This window comes from Lissotriton helveticus, chromosome 3_1 (assembly GCF_964261635.1).
Source record: "Lissotriton helveticus chromosome 3_1, aLisHel1.1, whole genome shotgun sequence".
Taxonomy (NCBI): domain Eukaryota; kingdom Metazoa; phylum Chordata; class Amphibia; order Caudata; family Salamandridae; genus Lissotriton; species Lissotriton helveticus.
In genome coordinates this window covers 1,153,409,490-1,153,434,675 of record NC_136061.1, presented here as the reverse complement: position 1 = coordinate 1,153,434,675, position 25,186 = coordinate 1,153,409,490, and the positions used below count along the sequence as shown (strand labels likewise).

Sequence of the window (25,186 nt, the reverse complement as noted above, 5' to 3'; positions counted from 1 at the left end):
GTGAAGCATTGGTAACAATTATGAGGGAGAGAACTTCATAACACAAGTATTTATATCATCTGCCCAGGGTGTCAGTTCAGTATAGTATGATAAACACGAAGAGGAGGTCTCTAAATACATTGAAATGGCACCAGAGAAACCGATCTGAAACTATACATTTTATTGGTAGAGTTGGCCTCCCACAAATAAAAGCAGGTATTTGCAGAGTTCTGTGAGAATGGGCACATGGACAGAGAGAGGCAGCTTGAAGGTCTTTTTTAAGTTCAAAAAGAATTTTATTAATCATAAAATAAGGCATCAATACAGAATAAAGGAAGAAAAACGAGGGAAATAAAGGAAGGGGAAGGGGAAAACAAAGAAAAAATAAACAGGCTATACTTTACAAGGAAATTAAATATTGAAAAGACTTATCATGGGCAATAGGTTCAAACGGGATACAATAATTGTACATCAGAAGCAAATGTGAATAATGACAAAGTAGGTAATAATCCAGAAAAAATAAAGGAATTGAAAAGGGCATCAGGGGGGTTTGGGAACCTCCTGCTGAGCAGGTCTTGGGCGAAATGAACGGGTCACACAATTATCCAAACACATTGTAACAGGAAACCATAAATCTGCACGTTTGGCTGCCAATTGGGCAGGAAACACAAAAGCAGTATCAAGTCTGTGATTATGACAAACATTGTACCACCATGCTTTAAATGAGCTTGAAGCTTGAAGGTTTTTAGTAACCGGATAAACATATCTGAAACTGTACATTGTATTGGTAGAGTTGGCCTCACACAGATACAAACAGGCACTTGCAGAGTTTTGTGAGAATGGGCACATGGACAGAGAGGCAGCTTGAAGGTTTTTAGTAACCGAATAGGTCACTTGCAGCAGTGTTGGGAATGGCCCTTTCTGCTGAGTCACCACCATACGTTTTGCCTTCATCCTCCCCTTTTTGCTGAATTTGTTTTAGTTGGCTTTAGGACTCTGGACACCTTACCACTCCTTAACTAGTGCTAAAGTGCATGTGCTCTCCGCTTAAAACATGGTAACACTTGCTTATCCACAATTGGCATATTTAATTTACTTTTAAGTCCAGAGTAAAGTGTGCTTACATGTGACCAGGGCTTGCAAATTAAATGCTACTAGTGGGCCTGCAGCACCGATTGTGTCACCCAATTAAGTAGCCCTTTAAACATGTCTCAAGCGTGCCATTGTGGAGCCTCTGTGTGCAAGTTTTAAACTGCCATGTCGACCTGTCAAGTTAACTCTCTTGCCAGGTCAACACCTTCCTTTTTAATACATACAAGTCACCCCTAAGGTAGACCTAGGACAGCCCAAGGGCAGGGTGCAGTGTATTTAATAGGTATGACATGTACTTTTGAGTTTTACGTGTGCGAGTAATGAAAAACTCAAATTCGTTTTTCACAACTGCAAGGCCTTTCCCTCCCATAGGTTAACATTGGGATTACCTTATTTGGTATGTCTGGAATCACAATTAAAAAACACAACTTATGGTAAGTTGTATTTTAAATTGCAATTCAGAAAACACCACTTTTAGAAAGCTGGCATTTTCTTACTGTAAACAAATGGTGTATTCTGTCTGTCTCTGAATACACATCTAGGGTGGTTGACAGCTGGCTTTGTGCATTCTCGCTAGACAGCACACAAAAAAGGGAGCTTCGGTGTGACTGTTGGTTCATCCACACCCTGATGGGCCATCAAGGGCAGGATGAGAGGGAGGGGCTGATGATTACATCTGAAAGGGCTGTGTCCTGTCCCCACCAAAAGGGTTTGCTACTCCCTTGTAGTGAGTCTGGAGCCAGCGCAGGAAAGAAAGGGACTTATGCACTTTGAAGGCATCTCTTTGAAGTCTCCTCCACGTCAAAGGCCCAACTGGGTATAAGTACTGGATCTCTGACCCACCAACTCAGTACACTTCTAGACCTTTGGGTACTCTGCCAGAAAGAAGAGATGCTGTGCTGCTACAAGGACTGCCATTCTGCGAGACTCCTGCATCTCTACAACCCGGAGTGACGCCCAGGGCCAGCTAACTGGTCTCCTATTTTCTGAAGTTTCAGTGACACAAAAGACTTCCAACCGAACTTCTCCTGCACCTAAACTCGGTCATCTGTGAGTCTGACCTGCCAAGTGGTACCACCCCAGTCCTGGACTCTTGGAAGTTGGTGTAAGGGCTCTCCCCTCTGTGATCTTCATAGGAACCGTTGCTAAGCTGTGTGAAGCCCTGCAAAGCCTCGCCGCACAGCTGTCTACCTCACCGGAATCTACGCCGGGCAGTTCATCAGAACAGACGCACAGTGATGCCAATCCCTGCAAAGCCTAGCCGCCAAGCTCCTTGGGATCGACACAAAGCGACAGCAAGCTCAAAAAGCCATGCTGCATAGGTCCCTGAGACAGACACCAAGCCCCTCAAAGCCTCACCACACAGCTTCTCGGATCAGATGCCGGACAACGCGAAGACTCGCAAAGCAACGCAGCACAGAGGGCTCACCAGGATTTAAGGTATTATGATTAGCTTGCTGAAGTGGGTCCCTGTAACCGGCCCGCCCTCCATTATGGTCGGCCTGAACTTGTGACTTTGTCCAGTCTGGTGCGATCAGACAACTTCAGTTGGCGCTTTGAACTTTTATGCGCTACTTTCACCTAAATCTTTAAAATTGCATATCTCGACTTCTACTTATTTGCTTTTTTGTCGTTTTGGTCTGGTTTCATTTACAAAATCATAATCTATCATTCTAAACGTGTGTGGAGCACTTTTGTGTTTTTCACTGTTACTGTTGGATGTGTTGCACAAATACGTTACACATTGCCTCAAGTTAAGTCTGACTGCTCTGTGCCAAGCTACCAGAGCATAAGCACATGTTAATTTAGGTTGTGATTGTGACTTACCCTGATAAGGATTGTGGTTCGTGCTTGTAGAGGGTGCTTACCTCTACCAACCAGAAACCCAATTTCCTACAAGCAGCATGGACAAAATGCCTTAAAGGATGGTAATACAAAAAGATATTCTCCGAGGTTTTGGCTGAGTTCGCAAGTTGATACTGAGCCTCCACTCTTCCACATTTTTCTTTTTTGTTGTTGTAGAAAATACATGTTGGAAAAACCTGTTCCTTCATTATTATTTTTTTCGTTAGAAATTCTGTATACCAGAGTTTGCGTCATGGTTACTCTCTCTTTCGGGTGCTCTTTCATTTCCTTGTTTGGAGGATTCAGTGGCGTTTTTGTTTAACAATTTGTAATGCACCATTAACATGTACCATCAACCACCCACTTGCCTGAGGTAATTCTTTTCCACAACTGAATCTTGTTTGGTGTTCTATCATGCATCAGAATGCAGAGGAAGGGCTGGAATGCAGAGGTTGACTGAGCTACCTAAAATGCACAGAATGCTGGTAGCAACTATTGCTTCCTGGATACTTGGTTCAGTGGAAAGAACAAGAAGTAGACAAAGAACGTTCAGGTTTATCTTTGTTAGATAAAATTAGGTGGATGATGCCACTGGCCTTACTGTGCACACATACAGTCTGGCATTTAGAGAGTTTGACTGCGCTTCTTCTACTTAAGTAACTTTGGCATGATCCATTTACATTAGAGTAGGGAATTTACAGTAGTAAGCCCTGCTATAGAGAGGGCAATACATCAAGTAGGGTACGTAGCGAAAGAGTTAACCAATCAGAATGCTCACAGCAAGTGGTCTTACATATATTAAAGCCTTTTATCTCAAACTGTGAAGCCTGTGATGTGATAACTCTGCAATCTGAACGGGAGTCTCATAGTAATGTATACTGCTCAGCTCTTCTGAACATATTCATCTTGCAGCAGCTCAACAATGCCCGTTAACCATCATTGGTAGGCAAATACAGTATGTAGAATATACTGTTCAGGTAAGATACTAAACCTAAGATATCAAGAGTGTTCTTTACTACAGCTTCCAATAGCATTATTGAACACTGCTGCCAGTTGTCACTACCTGCGTTTATTTATCTGCATCTAGATTGTTTACAGTCAGTGTTGTGGGTGCACTCTAGATTATGAACTTACTATTTGCCCGTCCCCGGATGGGGTGTGTTAATCACACATGGACAGCTGCCAGGGATCCTTCATGAGTAAGTGTGTCCACTGGCTAACCTGCATGCACAGATGTTTTTAAAATGGTGCCACAGCACAGGCAGGTCTTAAATGACATTGAAAACAGCCACTGGCTTCACGAAGCCCCTCAACCTCGTTATGTGACCCAAATCCTGGCCAATCAGGTGGCGAGACAGTGCTCCAACGACCCTTTGAGGCTGAAGAGCTCAGATTTCCCGCCATACATGAAGAGAGTGAATGTGAATCCTATGATCTTTGCCCTTTTGTCTGGTTAATATAGGTTTTCTGTTTGGCCTCTCTCGAATTTGCATTTCCTCACAGAATCCCACTGTGAAAAGGTAATTTTTTTGCTTCTTTTGTGCCCGACCCTTGGGTAGACTTAAGTAACCTCATAGCTGACAAACCTTCTTAAAAGAAACACCTATTGATGGGCTGTAACTCCTGTGGGGCCAAGAGTGTTTATACTGACAAACCCACACCTATCTATTTACAGACTTCATCAATGGGTCATTCTGCTAAAAAGGCAACATCTGAAAAACCTTCAGCAACAAGATTCTCAAAGAGAGAACATCTTGTTGCACTGAAAAATGCGTGGTCAGGTCTGGCCTCATCCTCCTCTCCTTTCAAGGTCAAAAAGTGGAACCTGAATTGGAATACGTCCACTTGAAGAACCTAGTCAGAGCCTCTACCTTTAGTATCTCTTTCGATCTCCTCACCAAATCCTCTGCTCCTGCCTCTAAGAAGCACACTTCTGGTGGCATGTCCTATGACAAATCCAGTATACAAAAATCTTCAACAGAATAATCAACAACTATCTAAATGCGTCCAAGAGCACATGCACTCCTTCTGCGTTTAAAAATTAACTTGTTGATGGCCCCTCTGTCAAACTTCAAGTTGAACCATGGCTTGTCAATTTCTTTCTCATTTGCAGCATCTTTCTCATCAGTAAAGATCTTCAAGTCAATTGGCCACCCACCTTCAATTATGCACTTGTTAGCTGTCATCTGCCAGCGCACTCTATGGACAGCTACCTTGTCAGTCGCTGCCCTGTTAGCGGCCTCTTAGTCATAAGTGAGAGGGCAGTTGACAACCTGTTCTATGACCACACTCACTACCCTGGTCTATGACCACACTCTCGACAGCCACTCACTCAGCGATAATTACGCTGGCACTACCTCAAAATCTTCTATCTGCCAAATGCTCCCTGCAGGCCTTCCAGACAGGAAGATGAGAAGTATAGCAAGGAAGATGACGGCAATGGTTGGGGTGAAGGTGAATGCTTAGGGTGCTATGCGCTGTTAGCTGCCCATTACCAGCAGTGGACTTTCATGGGTGGTACAATAGGATGGTGTTAGCAGCAGCTGGCACACTCTGCAGAAAAACCTTGGGCTCCTGCCACTTATGCACTGAGACAAAGCACTTCCTTGCCCCAACCATCTTCTGTTCATCCAAGGTATCCGAATTTGGATGGCTAAAGTTAAGAATGTTCTTGAGCTTAATCATGCTCCAGTGACGTAAAGATGATCTAAATAATGATTATAATACGATCAGCAGCCAAATGTTAGGATCTGAAACGGAGTGGACAATCAGGAGTTGAGAGAAAAAGAAGTCTAGTTTGTTTAATGCAATTACATCTGATAATTCTTTTCGGTTACACTGGTAACAGTATTTTTCATGCCAAAGGAAACATGCTTACCTTCATGACCACGGGTGTCTCAAAGTTATATGCCGAGTGAGCCTTCCTCTGAATAAACTTCTGAAACTCTGCATTGGCAAGAAATATTGTCACAATCAATACAAAAATATTTACGGCAACGACATCTACGGAAAATTCATTATATTTTAAATGGACACTTTACCATTTTGGACCATCTGAAAATTAAAAGGCTCGCCGTCATATATATCATGCAGGTGTTTCATGGCTATAATTAAACAGATTTCAAGCACAGACAGACCTAAAGGAAGGGAAATAAATACGTTTAGTTTGTTAATATTTTAGTTAAGAAAATGAAGTAGATTATAATCTGTTGTACATTACATCAAATTTATAAAGTTACTAATAATAGTTGGATAACTTCAATTAAAATGTTTAAAAGAACCTTGAAAGGAAGGTAACAGCACTTTTGTCAAGGATCCACACGGAGCAGGAACCCAGGCTGACAACGAACATTCAAAATTGTAGGAGAAACAAGTTGGTTTGAAACCAAATATGATGGTGGAGCCTGGCGTTTTAATATAAAATGAGGGTTGGTGGAGGCTGCATGTTAGAAAATATAGAATCCATTTCTACTGTATTTGGTTCCATAGACCTAGCAACTATCTCCTTACTGGTGGTCTCTATGTTGCACTTCAACTATCCCACCAGTAAAGGATCCCTGAGTGGAGCCGAAAGCCCTTTATCAGATTGTTGCTCTGATGTGGACTCTAACTTGGGTGTTTCACATATTTGAAATCCCAAACTGGAGTTGAGGCCTCTTCTTTTCATGAGTAAACTGCATGCTTACATCTCTCCCGCACCATCTGACATTCTATAACATGTGCCGCTGATGGAGGTAAAATATACGTGCTCCCTCCTTGCTACCATCACACATAAGGAAAAGTAAGGAGCTGTAGGCTCAAGTCATCTCTTCCTACTAGCAGAAGATATTCCGGTGTGAAATTAGAAGCCAAGACAAACCACAAATAAGTGACCTTCTCTTCGTCACTTAGTCTGAAATAGTGCAAGAATCTGAACATTCATGTTGGGGACAACAAAACAAAGAAATTAAGCCCAATAAACCTTGACAGGTACAAAGACAGATAGGTGGTAGATAGAACAGATGTTTAAAACATTGTTTTTCAAAGCGGTAGCATCACAAGCTAGTAGCTAGTAGGGGACACTACTTTGTCCTCAAAGGCCTTCAACCAGGATCCTACGGATAGTCCACCAAACAGACGGTTAAATCGAAGTGCGCCCAAGATGGATAAAAGAACCAGAGTCTTTGTGATGGTCGTGTTATGACAAACTCAAGGAGCTCAAAATGGCATTTGCAAAAGTTAAATGTTCTCGTTTATTGTCTGAAAGGTCACCATGTAAAGTTGTGAGTCTTGTCCCCAAAGAGAACAGTTTTAGATTTACTGCATTAACAAAGTTTGTTTACAGGACAATACAGTTGAAGGGCTTCCAATTTACATTGGGGTATACTCCATTAAAACATATAATTTACGTTTAGTAAGCACGCAACAAGGACATCCTCAACTGTTCAGAGAAAAATTGGTTTTTGCCAGGCATTGCAGCAAGCCAGCGAAATACAGACCAAGTAGGATGGGGGCAAGTCTGCAGCCCTGCCTTTGTGGTAATGTAATCTGGTGTATATCGTTTATGTTCATCCTTAAACTATACATTAGCCATCTCGAACTTCATACTCTTGATAGTCTTACTAAGATGCACAGGAGAAAGAGTACACATTATTTATTGATCACGTCACAAAACATTATTTGCTGGGGTAATATTATCAGGCACCTCAGGAAGAATCTATTTAGAACCCTTCAGGGATTGAATCTAAAAAGTATTTACCATACACCAAAATCTTTGTGAATCACTTGAATCAAGAACCTCATATTTTAGCTCAACTTTTGAAAAAAGCACCTGTTTTTTCATTAGCCTCTGATATTTTGATTTACTTGAATTGTTCACATTCACTTATAGATCAGATGCATCGTTAGTGTTTCCTATTTTAAGTCTTAACAGAAGTCTTAACTCTCATTCTAGAAGAGTCTCCCTGTGTTTTTCCAACAACCCACGGACAGACCACTAACTCCTCGACACGTTTTGAAGACCAGCCAAATGCATCCATATCAAGTCCCTGATCTACAAACGGAGAGAAAATAACTTGGGAGTCACGGATTCATTCCAAATAGTTTTGATTGTAACGTTTACAACACCAACATTTCTTTTTATAATGTGAACAGCATTACCGAAGTTATAGAATATAAAAATGAGTAATGATAGTGTGGGATTGATGTGAAGGTCAAAATGACGCTACCTTCTTTATCCAGGACATTAAAATGCTTAAAGCTATGAACGTCCTCAACAGGTACAAAAATATAATAAATATAATAAGTTCCTAAACCCGTGTGAAAAGTGTGTCTAGAAGAAACACCCAAGGACGAGTGATAAATACCAAACTAAAACGAGACATGTCCGCAGAAAATGTAATATGTTTCAACAAAATATGGAAAATACAGATTTATTGAGCTGAAAGTGAGCAAGAGTAATTTCTCCCGTCAGTAAATTGATTTCTATGGAAATAGGTATATTTGTTTTCCGAAATATTTGCATAACATAATTACATCCAGGAGTTTGAGATTTAATAAAATATCTACTTGGCCATGGGATAGGCTACTTCATAAATCTACATGCTGTGTAAGAAAATCTGCTTGTCACTTTGGTGCTGCTGCTGCTAGTGTGGTGAAAAAGTATGGCAACAATCTCATTAAAGAGCTCTGATAATAGCCTCTCTCATTATGCCAGGGCTCATGTTAAAAGATAGTTTAAATACTAGCAATTCACTGATTTTGCCACCTTCATGCAGATCGACATATTGAGGAGGCTGCAGTAAGGAATATTTTTAGGGTTGGGATGCCCTTTTGTGTCTGTGCAAACCTTGCACGTTTTAGGGGTTTTCCCCAGCTCTTCATTCAACTTTTCTTATACTGAGAAAGGTTGGAAACATACGCCTGACAAAAGCAGAATTAAAATGTATTTCCAAGGTTGTGAAAAATAGAAGTTGGGGGAAAAGTAAATTTGTAAATGTTCAGCAGATTTTTGCATGAGCATATCTACACATGCGTAATTGTTTGTGGTAAAATGTAGTTCACAGATATCTTCTACGAGGACCATTTACTGGCATACTTCTGTAAATTCTTGTAAATTTATGAAAGCTGTAAATCTGTACTAATGCAAGATCATTTACCATAGTGCACTTTTGTGACTTTCTTTAAGACTTGGGCCCCTAATTAAGTCCAGCGTTAAATATATTTTGTTTTTATTAAAATGCTAACTCTCTCCTTATCTATCGGCTAGCTTCACTGTGAGTAAAACATTCCGCTCTTTCACAAGGAGCATATCAGCACACAAAGTAGTTTTTTTCCAGTATTAGCGACTACTGTGGCAATGGGTTCATTTTGAGATTAAAAAATATTTGTGCCAATGTTGGTTATAATGGGGAGGGCCTGGCAGCTCCAGCACCATTAATGTTTTACAATAACCAAGTCAAAACAAGACCCGCATTGACAAAAACCAAAAGGCTGCCCAAGAATGTCAGACCCATTTGGCTTAGCCAAAGCTTGTTTATTTTCTTGTTTCCCATAATAATGTTGAAACTGGTTGCACTGATTTTCCATTATAAATACGTAGTTCCTTATGTTTTTTTAAAATTTGTAGATGTAAAGTCAGACAACGTAGTGAACCATAGTCTTGCGGTCAGTCATTGCAACTCGTAGCACGTCAATAATCACTTCATCCAGAAAGCAACTCCTCGAGCGACTTTGGAAGATATTAGGACTTAACTTTGTACGTGACATACACAGATGAAATGTAGGACTACTAAACCTCATAGTGAGGCACCTCCTGACTTCAGTAAGTGGATTAACTTCAGGAGGGGCTTTCTGGATGAAGTGAATATTGAGTTGCCACGAGTTGGAATGACTAACCTTGAGACCATGATTTCTGCGTCGCCTGCCTTCATGATTTCCACAAATTTTAGGAGAAACATACCGACAAAAGTTCCCTTAGAAACTGACATAAGGAACTACCTTTATAAGCCTTGGATTGTTGTCTTTTGATTGCACATTATGTATTTTGAGTGAAACCAGTGGATGTATAAAACTGAGCTGAGAAAGCCTTTGTTAAGGCGAAACGCGTTGGCTGCACTTTTGTTTTTTGGATGAAGAACCTGAATGAAGAAAAATTGCACACATAGGGACCTACTAGTTGTGCTTTGAACTGACTGTCTATACTCATGCTTGCTGTTGCCTCTCTTTTTCTAGTATAAAATAACCAGAGACATCAACCAAAGCCAAACATTTCCCAAAAACTAGAGAGGGGAATCCAGCGAGACAGGACTTGTGTGAATCGTTCCTCTTTTTCTTAACCATAAGGACCTGCAAATCTCAAACTAGGACTTAAAAAACCCCCACTATTTCCTCACATTTCTAGTGTACAACCTAAATGGGTCAATAGCAGAAACATGGGAACTAGCGTTTTAATTCTTGTTTTTTACTAAAGTTTGGGATGTTCGGTCTTTGGATCCGGCATTGTCTGGCACCAGAGAACCCTAACTATGCAGGCAGCAGAGTCACCTGCCCCATGGTGTATTACACCTCCTTTGCTGAGCCGAAGTAGCTGGGTATCTAGAGAAGGAAGACTGGTGGGGATTGATGGCCGTCGTTGCTTCTATTTCTTACAAAAAGCACAAAGTGACAGAAAGAATGCTTGAATTAATCCCAACAATTGGTGATCGTTCAGGCCCCATTCCAATCTATCGTTTTATACCCACTTTACCAATTTCAACAGAGACTAGCCAAAAGTAAATTAGCATCGTTCCTGCCCCCACAGGAACAGTCCAGCCCAAACTGCCAGGCCAGGTTAAGTCATCCCCATACTGGGGAACACAAGAAATGCCATACTAGCTTAAGGCTACCTAAGTCTCATCAACGCGGTATAGATCGAGTCCTGTGGATCAGAGAGCGCTAGACCCATGTTTGGGCATCTACTGTGATAAACAGGGTGCTGAAACGAATATTTGAATAAATCGGAGTCACTGGCGTTTGTTCACAGGTGGCCCTGTGTACTGTGTACGATACAAGAATGAATATGTGAAACCAGTGAGGCAACCTCTACTGCAAAAAAAGCCGTAGAAACAGTTTACAGTCCTGCAATTAGGTGACAGGGATACTTATATGTCAAGTATGGTAAATAGCCAGGACTCCAAAGCATGGATTATGCTCCGATAGGGTTATATTGCCCATTTCTGGCTCGAGTACATCTTGCCTTATGGCACTTCTGACAAAGATATACTCCGTTTTATGTTATCTTGGTTATAAAAAGGAGAAAAAGTAGCAATTTCTAATATTAGACTATTTTTCATCTAGAGGTCTTCCAGTCAAATCTTTATCAACTGAGCCATCTCTCAATTATTTTTATAATATTAAGTCCTCTTCTGGAAATGATTCCAAAAAGGTTGAGTCGGTTAGCTTCTCTTTTATTGTGCATCTCTGGGATATAATTAGTGGCTATTGTAGCAAAAGCCATTCTCAGGAAACATTTCAGTATGGGAAACCTCCCTCTGTCAGCCTTGGAGTCATAAAGTAGGTTTCTTAATGGACTTCTATTGCAGAATAGGGACTGATCATTCTTAAGCAGATACGTTTTCTGAAAGCATCTCAACGTTTGCAGCATCTTTCTATACTTGGACTCTTGCTTGTGGAAACGGAGGGTTTTAATGATTTAATCTTAAAGTTGTCATAACTGAATCTGTCAGTAAGACTTTGCCTAATGACAAGTTCACATTTCTTCTTTACACCCTAAAAGCTATATTGACCCACAACTCCCAATAAAAGAAGTGTTGATGGGCACATCTAACTTGAGCAAAGTGGGTTGAAAAGCACTAAAAAGGACAATTGTCACGTTCACAGTTATCCAATACATCCTAAAATCAGTTATTCTTCATTTTTTTACATGGTCTTTGCCTTGTTATCCTCAGCACCTTCTCTCCCACTCCGAAAATTTCAAAATTTAACAACAAACTGAGTACCTTGCCCTAAGCAAGGGGGCACCTTGCGGATTGTCAGGCTGGGATAAATCCGCAAAGGAGAGTGCAGCCTTCACATTTCATTTTAGCCCTGGTCAAAACAGCCAATGTATCCGCTGCACGACCTGTCCTGACATACAAGTAATGATTTTTTAATCATTTATGTTATGTTATGTTATGTTATGTTATGTGGTTTTTATTAGGCGCACAAATGCTCCAGCTAAGGAGCGTCTTGGCGCCCGACAAGGCAGCTACACAACACAACTAAATAAAACAGCACAGAACACACTAACTAAGGGAATAAAAATGTTTTCAAGGCACGACGAAAAGAGAGCAAATCGCTCATAGCGCGAATTGCCGGGGGTAAGGAGTTCCACAGAGCGGCGGCCCGCACTCGAAATGAGCGCCCACCGGCCCTGCTTCGCTTAAAGCGCGGTACCACGGCCAATTCGAGATCTGACGATCTTAAGGGTCGTGCCGGAATATAGTTGGCCATGAGGGTCGTAAGGATCATTGCCGGGGACCCCTTCAAGATCTTATGGGCGACGCAGAGTACCTTAAACTGAATCCGCTGCGCCACCGGGAGCCAGTGCAGTGCTCGAATGGTGCTAGAGGTGGGGCAGAATCTTGGAAGGCCCACCACCGCTCTTGCTGCTGCATTCTGGATCCGCTGCAGGCGCCCTATCTCAGCTACATTCAGACCGGCCAACAAAGAACTAGCATAATCCAATCTGGAGATGACGGTCGCTTGGATCATGAGTTGCCGGGTGGGGGCATCGAAGAACTTTAGCACAGGACGAAGCCCACGCAAAATGCCGAAGCAGCAAGCAGCCGTGCGTTTAGTGTGGCATGCAAACGTAAGGGAAGGGTCCAGCCAGACCCCGAGGTTTTTAAGCTCGGTGACTGGGATGGGAGCGGAACCCAGCTCCTCCGGCCACCATCTCTCTCCCCACAGTTCCGGTCGCCTACCAAATACCATCACCTCGGTCTTACTAGCGTTTAGCTGGAGACAATTAAGCGTCATCCATCTAGCGACCGCCCTCAGTCCTTGTTGAAACCTAGGAGCGTCGACCTCCGCATCCCCGCTGATCGTGACCGCTAGCTGGGTGTCATCGGCATATGACACCATGGTCATACCCCATAGTTTGACAACCTCAGCTAGCGGCCTTACGTACAGATTGAACAGCGTAGGACTCAGCGAGGAGCCTTGGGGGACGCCCAGGTTCAACGGGTGGAATTTTGACTGAAAGGGTGGGACGGTCACGCTAAAGGCCCGGTTTGATAAGAACGACCGGAACCAGTCGAGCGCAATGCCGGAGACACCAGCATCCTCTAATGTAGTGTAGCCTGTCTCTGCCCACAGTGCCATTGAAAATGGCCATAACAGGACATGGTGGACGGATGAGTTCCACACAGGTAAGGGAAAAGCTATAATGGACACAGGAGATTCCTGGAAACCTACCTCATCCAGCAAGTGCAAATGATTTGGGAGAGAGAACAGTAATGTTCCTGGTCCTGCACTCAATATATTTGGAAGATGCTTCTTCCCAGGGTATAAGGTCTGAAGCACGGGTGTTAAAGATGTATGTGCTTGGATCAATCCTAAGCTGGACCGAATGGCCGCCTCCCTGTCACGCACAAGCGTCAAATCCCAATCTATGACAATAAAAGTAACCAGGCCACGTTCCATTTATTTCAAAGTAAAATTAGCTTATCTGTCATGTTGCTATTGATAGTATCCTAAATATTATACATTGTCCTCATATAACGTTAATTGATAAGCACCTTACCACCACCTGGAAGTATTTCAGCAACTCGAGGCAGTTGATTATTTTAATTTGCCCATAGGATGAGGCATAGCTGTATACATCTGAAACGTTCGCTCATTTAGAGGTTATATGCAGTAAGTTCCCTGATCATTTTCATGTCATCCCTTCCAGTCACGTCCACCTAACTTAATTTCGCCCATTTTCTTCATCACTTCCTCACTAAGAGGAGGCACTGTTGTCTGTTAACCTTTGCACTCAAACCTGGACGTACCTCACAACCAGGCCTTCAAGGCAGAGCGAGTGTCTTGCAGTAGGTACCCAAGACTCTACTTCCTATATATGTACTGCAATTAGGACAGGTCACCCATGGACAACATCTCAAGCCAGAGTGAAGATTCAGTAATTGGAGAACACACCCTTTCCTATATCGCAATCAGGAGGATGCCGAGAAGTAGGTTTAAAGTTTGGTAAGAGAAGCCCCCTCAAATGAACATCTCCTCACGGTTAAATTTCATTTCACAAAAAGCGCGGAGATCCTAATGATTTTGATTCCGAAATAGTAAAACCCATTGCATCTCATCTACAGATTGTAGCTAGCCAGAGGCCCAATCAATCACTATGAAGAATGAAATGATCAGACTTGGCTTAATTTATAAAGAAGCCACAAAGCAGTCTAAAATACACAAACACAGAGTAGTCAGGGTATTATGGACCCTGGATGGGCAAATGGAATGAGAAGCTCTACCCTCAAAATGCCCATTTCAAAAGATGTACTAAATACATGGTACAATTAAACTTGCCAATTTCTTACCATGCAGTAGGTTTGCTTTAGAGTCCATACTTCGTAGCCTACTGGCTTCTACAAGGTCTGCTGCATCAATTAAAGGGTGTGAAATCATTACACGACTTAGGGCGAGCATCTGAAAGTAAATGAAAACGGGTCATGATAACGTAATTTATATTGAATGTGTTTAGAAAAGTTTACGTGGGACAAAATTATTCAACATTAGCCCATGGGGCATGTAAGGTACATCTAATGTACAGCATGAATATAAAACGAAGTACAATACAGATAATTCCAAGCACGGTTTTATTTTAAGAGAAAAATAAACTTCTTTTAATAACCGTCTGACAGGTGCCTAGATCACAGCAGATTCCTTTTATGAACCCACCGAGGGCCAATGCTGGCTATGGAAATGTTTTCATAGCAGTAGCTGTTCATGAGTAGCAGGTAGTGAGTGCCTCCTCTCATAGATACACAAGCCTTCACAGGAAGTAAAACAGTAGGCTCAATGTAAGCAGCCTGTCACCTTTGGGTCACAAGAAGGAAGGAGCCAATACTGGAGGGCGACAGTTCAACTCTTTTATTGAGCGTTTCCAAAAACAAAGTACAGTGTCGAACACAAAGCAGTAAGGGTCCAGGATCCTTTGGTCTTCAGGTTCTGTCCCTTGTAATTGGTGGCCGGGTTCCAGCGCATGAAAAGGAAAAGAAAACAACAAGGCTTTTAGTGGGCTGGTCACGTTGTAAGCAATATGCCAGGACGGGGAGTGAGGGAATAGGCAGAACCACCACCATTGATAATACGGCCACTAGGAACAGAGACCCGTGTATAGTGCAGAGAAAACACGGTGCCCAGACGGTCCCTCCGGCTGCCTACCCTGTCCCTCTTGAAGCGCAACAATGAACTTAAGCGAGCACGCACCTGGAGAAGCCACGCGTCCTCCTTCGCGTGGCTGGGCGGAACACGGTAACGTTGGCCTCCTGGCTTTGCAGCTACCACTGTCTCCGTCGTCCGGTTCTCCCTGGAGCCTTCTCCGCACCCGGTGTCGGCTCTCGCGAAGGGCTCCGCCTCGTTGTACTCGACTCCCGGTCCTGTCGGGTCGTTCTCGCCGTCCTCGTTCCTGCTTGCGTCGTCCTCCTGGCGCTTCACGTCCTCTTCCCAAGACGAGTGCTTCGGAGCCACACGAGCGATGGCGTCTTCCGGGTCTTCCCCCATATGACGCGAGGTGGAACCTGATAGGCCCACAAAGTCAGGTGGTCCGGGGGCGAGGCCCTCCACACGAAAGCCAAGGCTGTTCTTAAAGGGCCCATAGCAGTCGGCCTGTAGGGGAGACGAAGAAGCTGTTAGCTCAGCCGGGGCCGAGCAGGGGACCCCCTGACACAGCCATAGGCAACAATGACTCTGTTCCACTAAAATATTCTTTTGCCACTCAGGTGAAGGGTGTAATTTGAGCCATTCCTGACTGCAACGAAGAATATTCAATCCAGCAGAATCTTTAAGACTGATGTCTTTAAACTGGGGGGCAGGCCTCAATTGATCCCTGGGGGAGGAGTCGCCAGGCTATGGTCAAGAAGAAAATAGGTTACTTACCTGTAACTACGGTTCTCCAGTATTGGTATCTTTCATAGATTCACATGCTTGAATCATCCCAGTCATTGGAGTGGGAGTCCCACAGGATCATTATAAAAGCAGTAAATACTATAATCATAGGCTACACAGCAATAGCCTATCTACATTCATTAGTAAAAAAGAACCAAACTTAACTTTCATACATATCATATTTTGATTATTAGCATATAAGCAGGGGAGCACGTAAAAGCAAGAAGCATTATATATCTATAATGAAAAAAACATATAAAGGGAAAATGGATCACCTCTAAGAGTAGAGGCTTACCTTATTGGAACAGGTGATGTAAGACTGCTTGTTCTACAGCGGAGTCACTGCAAGTTGCCACATACAAACAATAATGTAGCATAAAAATATGTGTGTTCTTCCATGTTGCAGCACAGCAAATCTTGTCTAACGGGATACCAGCAAACAGGGCAGCAGAAGGGGATACTGCCCTTGTGGAATGCACTTTGGCCTTGATTGTGAGTGGTTTACCCACTTTAGCATGGCAGAGTTGAACAGTTGTTGCAATCCATCGTGCAATAGTTGTCTTTGTGACTGAAGCACACAGTTTGAGGCCCATATGAGATAAGCAACTGATCCGTTTTCCGGATAGGTTTAGTCCGTTGCAAATAAAACTTAAGACATCTAGAGAATGAAGAGATTTGTCCGTTGGTGAGGATGGATTTGGAAAAAAATGTGCGGAGGACAACAGGTTCATTAAGGTGAAACTGGGTTAGAACTTTCTGAATTCATTTTAGATTTGTTCTCAGTAAAACATAGTCGTCACTAAATGGTAGATAGGGTTCTTTTATAGTGAAAGCTTGAATTTCACTCACTCTCCTTGCTGAGCTGAGAGCCAGAAGTAATGTCACTTTCCAAGTAAGAAATTTGAGCTCTAATATGTGCATAGGCGCAAACGGTGGTTTCATCTGTTGTGAAAGGACTATGAGGAGGTCGAATGGAGAAAAAGTCCTGAAGAATAAGTTACTTACCTTCGGCAACGATGTATCTGTAAGAGACATATTAGGTTTAGATTACTTACCTTAGAATTACCCCGAGGCTTCATACTGGATCTGGAGAATTTTTCTTCAGCAATACCCCTACGCGTCGGTAGGTGGTGTCGGTCGACTCCGCGTCCGTTTTTGGTATCATGGTCGCCGGGATGACCTAGCAGTGCCTACTTAGACACCGCCGCTGCGCATTGACGTCAGTTCTGGCACGCCTTTCCTCGCCAGAAGCACAGAGTCATGCAAGACACTGCCCACTGGTGCACCACACTAGGGCCCTGCATGGGAGTCCCTATCCCTAGAAGTCAGTTCGCAGAGCGGAGAGGATGGGTGGGGCGGTAAGGAATCTATAACTAATATATGTCTCTTACAGGTACATCGTTACAGAAGGTAAATAACTTGTTCATCTTAAATAAACTATTAGTTATAGATTCCTTACTTTAGAATAACAATAGCAATAGCAATACCAACCCCGGAGGAGGGACTGAGAACCAAGTTCACACCAGAAGGTCCTGGAGGACTGAAAGGACAAAGTAGCCGTCCTTCCGGACTTGACTATCCAGGCAGTAATGTCTGATGAACATGTGCATAGAAGCCCACGTGGCCGCCTGCCAGATGTCAAGGAGTGGGACTCCATGTGACAAAACAGTAGTTGCTGCCGTAGCTCTAGTGGAATGAGCTTGCAGCCCCACTGGAGGTTCCTTTTTAGCTAAAGCGTAACAAATCTTTATAGAAAGGACAACCCATCGAGAGATGGTATGCTTTTGTACAGCTCGACCTTTCTTGGCACCCACATAGCCAACGAAGAGATGATCGTCCACCCGGAAATCCTTTGTGTGGTCAAGGTAAAAAGACAGCGCATGTTTCGGGTCCATACAGTGGAGTTACTCCTCCTCCTTGGAAGGTTGCGGAGGTGGGAAAAAGGTGGGCAGAGTAATAGTCTGTCGATGTGAAAAGGAGTGACAACTTTAGGTAGGACCGAGGGCTCATTCGAAGCACCACTTTGCCAGATGCACTGAGAAGAAAGGGGGCTTAGAAGAAAGAGCCTGAAGCTCACTCACTCTGCGAACATGGCAACAAGAAAAGCAGTCTTCAGAGTAAGGAGGCTAAGAGGACAGCTATCAAGAGGCTCGAAGAGAGCACACATAAGGTAAATCAAGACAAGGTTCAAGCCCCACTGAGGCATTATGAAAGGAGATGTAGGAAAGAGGTGAATAATGCCCTTAAAGAACCTATTAGCAATAGGGGACTTGAACAAAGAGGGCTGACCTGGCAGCCGAAGAAAAGCAGAAATGGCTGCCAGGAAGCCTTTAAGAGTGCCCAGAGCAGAGCCCTGCTGGGCCAAAGAGGGAAAGAATAAAAGAACCTCAGAAAGAAGGACAGAAAGGGGATCCACAGCCTTTGCTGTGCACCATGCTACAAACTAATTCCATCTACAGGTGTATACCATCTTAGTGGAGGGACACATGGCTGCCAAGAATGACATTACAGACTTCGTGAGGAAGGTCAAAAGCTGTCAACTGTTGCCACTCAATCTCCACGCAAGGAGGTGGAGGCTGGACAGGTTTAAGTTGAGGACGGTCCCCTACTGCAGTGATAGAAGAGCTACCTGAAGAGGCAGTATGATCGGAGGATCAATAGCCATGTTCAGGATCTCGGGGGACCAAACTCTTTGTGCCCAGCCCGGTGCCACAACAATTACGTGGGCCTGTTGGAGATTGGTCTTCTTCAGCACTCGGGGCAGAAGTGGTACATGCGAAAGGAGTACAGGAGGGCGCAGTTCCACTCACTATGAAAAGCGCCTCAGAGCGAGTGCCGCCTTGGAAACTCAAATGTGCAAAACTGCGGACATTGCGCGTTCTCTTCGGTGGGAACAGATCTAACCACGGCTCTCCCCACTGCTGAAAAAGACCTTGCACCACCTCTGAGTGAAGACCCCATTTGTGATCCACCAGACACAGACGGCTGAGTTCGTCCACCCTGGCATTCAGAGAACCTGCCAGGTGTTGAACCACCAGGGTCGTGCCCTGATGTTCCAGCCATGTCCAAAGGCGAAAAGCCTCTTGACAAAGGGTCCACGACCCCACCCGCCCTGTTTGCTGCAGTACCACATGGCAGTGGTGTGGTCTGTGAACACCTCCACTGCCTTCCCCTTCAGGGAGGGAAGGAATGCCTTCAGCGCCAATCGCATCACCCCGCGCTCCAACAGGTTGATATGGAGCCTGGACTCCACCGGGGACCAGACTCCTCTGATCTCCGCTTCTCCCAAGTGGCCGCCCCATCCCAGGAGTGATGCATCGGTCACCACCGTAAGTTCTGGTAGGGGAAGGGAGAGGGATCTGCCTCTGACCCAGTCATGGTTCGTTAACCATCACTGCAGTTGTTGCGCAGTTCCCTCTGTGATCTGGACGTAGTCACAAAGATTCCTCTGATGCAGCGCCCACTGGAACTTCAGGTCCCACTGCAGAGCCCACATATGCCATCTAGCATGATCCACCAGCAGGATGTAGGAGGCTATGAGCCCCAGCCGCCTCGGGGTCATTCTCACCGAAATCCAGGGTAGAGGCTGAAACATCGGTATAGCCGGAATATCCCAGACTTGCTGCTCTGGAGGATAGGCCCGAATCTGCACTGTGTCCAGAACAGCTTAGATGAAAGGGAGCGACAGAGGGAGCCAGGTGTGACTTTGGCACGTTGATAGTGAACCATAGCGAATGCAGGAGGTCCGCCATAGTCTGGAGGTGGTAGAAGACAGCCTGGGGTGAGCCCGCCTTCAACAGCCAGTCGTCGAGATAGGGGAAGACTGGGACGCCTGATCTGCAACCACCGTCATCAGTTTCGTGAACACCTCAGCGGCACTGGTAAGGCCAAAGGGGAGCATCGTGAACTGAAAATGCTTGTGGCCTACCGGGAACCGCAGGGAACGTCTATGGGCTGACAGGACGGGGATGTGGAAATTAGCGTCCTGCCAGTCCCACGCCACCATCCAGTCTCCAGGGTCGTGGGCAGATAGGACCTGAGTCAAAGTCAGCATTTTGAACTTCTGCTTCCGGAGGAAGCGGTTAAGGACCCAAGGTCTAGGATAGGACGCAGGCCTTTGTCCTTCTTGGGCACCGGAAAGAAGCGGGAATAGCAACCACAACCTACTTCTGGCGCAGGAACCCTATCGATAGCTCTCTTGGCCAAGAGAGCTAAGACTTCCTGGCGGAGAAGCACCAAATGATCCTCCAACATGCAATCTATAGACGGTGGAATGGAGTGAGAGGTATTCTTGAAGGGGATGGGGTAGCCCCTTCAGACTATCTGCAAAACCCACCTGTCTGACGTGATGGATTGCCAGTGGGGGAGGTGATGGCGAATACTGCCACCCTCTTGCCGCTGATGGGCGTGAAAGGTCCGATTAGGAGGGTTTGTGGACTGGCCCGAACGCTGGTTCCCAGACCCGCGTCACTGGGTCCCATGCCTGCAGCCACACAGAGGCTGGGCAGCTTGCGTGAACTGGTGGCTGGACTTGGTCGGACGTGGTGGCGTTCCCTTCCATAGCCACGCAAAAGGCAGACTGTGGTGGACTGGAGGATGCAGCGAGGCCCAAGGATCTGGCAGTAGCCCGACAATCCTTAAAGCGCTTCAGCACAGAGTCTGCCTTGTCACCAAAAAGGCGACGGCCATCGGAGGGAATGTCCAGCAGAGGTGACTGAACATTCCATGAAAAACTAGACGTCCTCAATCAGGCGTAGCGCCGAAGGGCTACCGACGTGGCAATCGTTCTGCCCAGTGAGTTGGTGGTATCCAGTCCACAGGGAATTGAGAATTTTGCTGCGTCTCTCTCATCTGCCACGGCTTGGGAGAGAACTGACCGGGCCTCCTCCGGTCACTGAGGCAGCACCTGAGCAACTGTATCCCAGATGGTATGCGAGTATCGGCCCAAGAGGCAAGTGGTATTCACAGACCGCAGTGTCAAGCTGGAGGAAGAGAGCATGTGCTTCCCAAGATGATCCAGCTTCTTTGATTCCTTGCCTGGGGTGCAGAAGGCAATGCGCCCTTGGAAGAAGCTTGGACCACCAAGCTCTCGGGGGAAGGGTGTTGGGTGAGGAAAATGGGATCGCCCGGAGCCGGGTGGTGGTGCCGAGCAATCGTCTGTTCCACAGGAGCCCCTGTGCTGGGCTTGGACCAAGTGCCCAGAAGGACGTCAGTGAGGGCTTCATTAAAGGGCAAGAGGGGTTAAGAGGAAGTTGCCGCCGGTTGAAGCACCTCCGTCAGGTTAGTCCTGACTGCCACTGTAGGGAGCTCCAGGCCCAATTCCTCGGCTGACCTACGCACCACCACTGCATAGGACGCTCCCTCCTCCGTAGCCACGGTAGGGGAAGAAAGCATGCCAAGGTCTGGGAAGGTATCCAGACCACTTGCGTCACCCATTTCCTCTTGCCAGTCCGGCACTTCCAGCTGGTAATTCAAAGGGTCCAGCGACCCCATCTAGTCCTCATCACCACCCTCAGGGTGATAGGGAACACCTGGGACGAACAAGGGAACAAAAGTACCTCCCGGTGTCTGATTCAACGTTAACCGATGTCGGTCCGGCTCCATCTCAGGGATGAGGATGGGGATGGCGTTGGCCGGCGCCAGGGGTGTCATTACCGGGATCGTCACCAGAGAAGGTTGTCCGGGCTCGATCAGGATCCAGGCCTGGATCCACGGGGGCCCTCCGGCACCAGAATCGGAGCCGCCGGCATCAAAGGCCCAGGGCCCCCAACCAACTCCTTGGGGTCTGGGGGCCCTGGGGCCTGAAGGCGCACCAGCGGAGTAAGGCTGCCCAAACATGGTGAGGGCTTCATAGGACGTACGCAGCTAGGCAGGGGACACCCTGGCTCCCAGAAACGGGAGGGGGGGGAGAGCGACTGTGCTTCTTTGCCTTCTTCTTGTGCTTCGACTTACCCGAAGAGTGCGAAGACTTGGATGAGGTGTGGTGGCTCTGCGACCGGTCTCGCTTCCCCTCGAGCGAGACTGGGAGCGTCGCAGAGCAGACTGCTGGGCCTCAAAAAGCTTTTGGGACTGCTCCTGCAAAGACTTCGGATTCATGGCCCGACAGTCTGACTTCGGGTCGTGGCCACGCTTAAGGCACCAGAGGCGCACGACGTGCCGGTCCGTCATGGACATCAGCTTGTAAAAGGAGTCGGAAGGCTTGAAGCCGGTCCGACAATGTGACATCCCTCGTGCACCAGGAGTTTAAGACTCTAAAGAAGATGTAGACAAAAGTTTAGTCAAGGAGGGGTTTAAGCAAGGGCAACGTGGGGTCTGCGTACAATAAATCTTTTTGCAGATTGATAAAGCAGAAACACACTATTGCGACGTGTTCTATAGTACAATCACATGCATATAGCGTGTACAGTGTCAGCGGCGTTTCGATCCCCGTTTAAAAATGAAGGGATCATCCTCAGGAAATTAAATTCATGCCTGTATAACATTGCATTATTGACTACGGCTGGAACGCAGGAGCCGTGGTATCTCGGTAAAGCTAAGAGGGTGATGGTACACCCAGTGACTATATTCGCAAGAGGTACGAGCTGGGGTTTAAAAGTTGAGCTCTACAGCTGAATAAGAAAAGGATACAAACACTACGAATTGAAGCGAGTGAGGATTAGTGGTAGAACGGCGGCAATTCTGTCCAGTCACCCTGAGCATCCCCACAACTGTCTGCACGGAACCCCATTCAAGGCTCCAACTCACGAAGTACACAGTCAGGAATTGCCGCTGTTCTACCAGAGATACCACGGCTCCTGCATTCCAGCCGTAGTCAATAATGCAATGTTATACAGCCATGAATTTAATGTCCTGAGGATGATCCCTTTATTTTCAAACGGGGATCAAAACGCCGTCGACACAGTACACGCTATATACATGTGATTGTACTATAAAACATGTCGCAATAGTGTGTTTCTGCTTTATCAGTCTGCAAAAAGTTTTATTGTATGCAGACCGCACGTTGCCCTTGCCTGAACCCCTCCTTCTGTATGTCAAACAGTTCTATGTGTGGTAGTAGGACACTGGCTGTGTCCCACTTGAATCTGTATGAATAATTGACTACAAACCTATATACTATATATTAAATTCTGTCCGGCTTAACAAAGAATATAGAAACTATTTAGTCTATATTTATTTTCTACGCTTAACTTGCACTGTCTAGGGACCACTGTCTTTAGAAACACTATAAGTACCCAAGGTCCCTGACAAATTGCTAAATTGGGTTTCCTTTGTACTTTCGTAACAATTCGCTGAGAAGAAGCCAAAAGCCAGATAATTAATGACAGTTGAAGAGACCAATGGTTAGACCCTACGTATCTATACATGTATGTATTTTTATTAGTTAATTTATTTGATTACATGAAGTTAAGGAAGGAGCTAAAGCTGTTAAGAGGCAAGTCCTAAAAATCGGTTTCTATGGAGAGTGTTGGCATTGAGTTCACCTCTGTCTATCCCCTTCTGCGGACACATTCACTGCAACTCATCAGTGCCACAGCCACTCTGCTGACGTAACCAAAGTGCAGAATAACCTTACAGTAGGTCACGCTGAATAATACTATAGTGAAATGGTCTGGAGCTGGAGAGGCAGAGCTAGGCTTCAGTCGAGAGTGGATCTAGGACAAGGCGGACACCCATGTCACCAGCGACTGTGGTGGTCCTGTGGGCGAGGGGGATGCTAGAAGGCTTTATGTCTCTAACACGACTGGACGCAAAGGTAATGCCATATGACAATAATGGAATTCAAAGAAGACCTATAGAAGGTTTCTCTATCATAATATTAACAATTTGCGACTATGTAGGCAACGCACATTTAAATATATGGAGACATATGTCTGTGTGGAGCAGTAATGAAAAGACATGACAGCTTCCACATGACTGCAGTAATGTAACCTGGGCTGGCTAAATCATGTGGCAATGGAAGACCAAAATATGTTGCAGAGTGAGATTTGACTTGATTTAGCATCAAGATTCAGTGGCAGATCCACCATTGTAAAAAGACACAAAAGCCTGACCTAACCCAGACCTCCGTCAAGCTGGGCAGTGGCCACTGCCTGTTGTGTAAGCATTTCTTTCATCTTTATGCTACAGCAGTGTAAACGCCTTCACTGGCTGAGCGTCAATAGCTCCTTCTTCTATGTGTAAGGCGCAGGACCCGCCTGGGTAAGACAGGGCACGGGAGGGGGAGGGGGAGGCCGGAAGACTAAGAAGTATCATGGAAGGGTCTCCGTAGGAAAGCAAACACCCCAACCTTGGCTCCTTTGAGAACATTTATGAAGCACAGAAAGCAGCCTCCTGTGTCCCAGGAATGCTGATGTAATCAGCCAGTTCAAAGGCAAAGCCTGGAAATACTGTTTTTTAGGTCGAGCCCCGGCAGCACATGCTCTGCGAGGCACCCTGTATTGAAGCTCTGCCCAATCTCCACCCACATTTGTCACAGGCTTGTGTCATTGTCCTTCGTAAATGCTTGCTTCTGATTTGTTATTAGGCTTGTTAATCCCTCCTTAGTATTGGCGTGTCTTCATTTGTAACCCTCCATGAGGACTGGCCCGTTTACTTCGGTTGTTACATGGTATGTCTTCTTTAGTCTGTAAGCACTATTTTCTTTAATGAGTTTCTCTTACTGCAGGAGGGCAGGAGGGTCTCTCGTGCGCAGTTGTGACCACCAGCTTGTTCATTTAATTCGTAGGAAATGGGGACTTCTTGAGGGTCCAACTTAGCGATGCCTTCAAGCATTTGGAATGCAATAGGTCTCGCATTTGCGAGAGTTTAAGCAATTGGCATTGTAAATGGCAATGCCTTTTATTCATGTTTTAAAAACCAAAACAGTAATAAAAGACATTGTCATTTACAATGCCAATAGTTCAAACTTGCGTAAATGCGAGACCTACTGCATTGCAGATGCTGGTTTCTCCTATCATCCATTTTGATTACAGGGTGCCAGGACCCATAGTCAGACCTGCTAACCTGAATTCGGACTTGCTGTCTGAAGCAGCGAAATATTTGTTGCAACCACCATTTCAGGACGCAGGTCTCTCGTCTGACAAAATGGTTTTTAAAGAGAACACTTAAGAGAGCAGGATGATTACACTTAGACCTGTAGGCCTAT

The 25,186-nt window shown here is 45.3% G+C and overlaps 1 protein-coding gene across 5 annotated transcripts in view; it reads right to left on the bottom strand.

The window, feature by feature from the left end:
- The window catches only part of ORC4 (origin recognition complex subunit 4), a 249,980-nt gene that overhangs the window by 23,421 nt on the left and 201,373 nt on the right, over window positions 1-25,186 (bottom strand). For all 5 annotated transcript variants that reach the window (XM_078681765.1, XM_078681769.1, XM_078681768.1 and 2 more), the window contains 3 exons: window positions 14,472-14,580; window positions 5,958-6,053; window positions 5,795-5,862 (listed from right to left, as the gene is read on the bottom strand). In XM_078681765.1, the coding sequence (XP_078537891.1) occupies window positions 5,795-5,862; window positions 5,958-6,053; window positions 14,472-14,580 (273 nt within the window). The remainder of the gene's footprint in view (window positions 1-5,794; window positions 5,863-5,957; window positions 6,054-14,471; window positions 14,581-25,186) is intronic.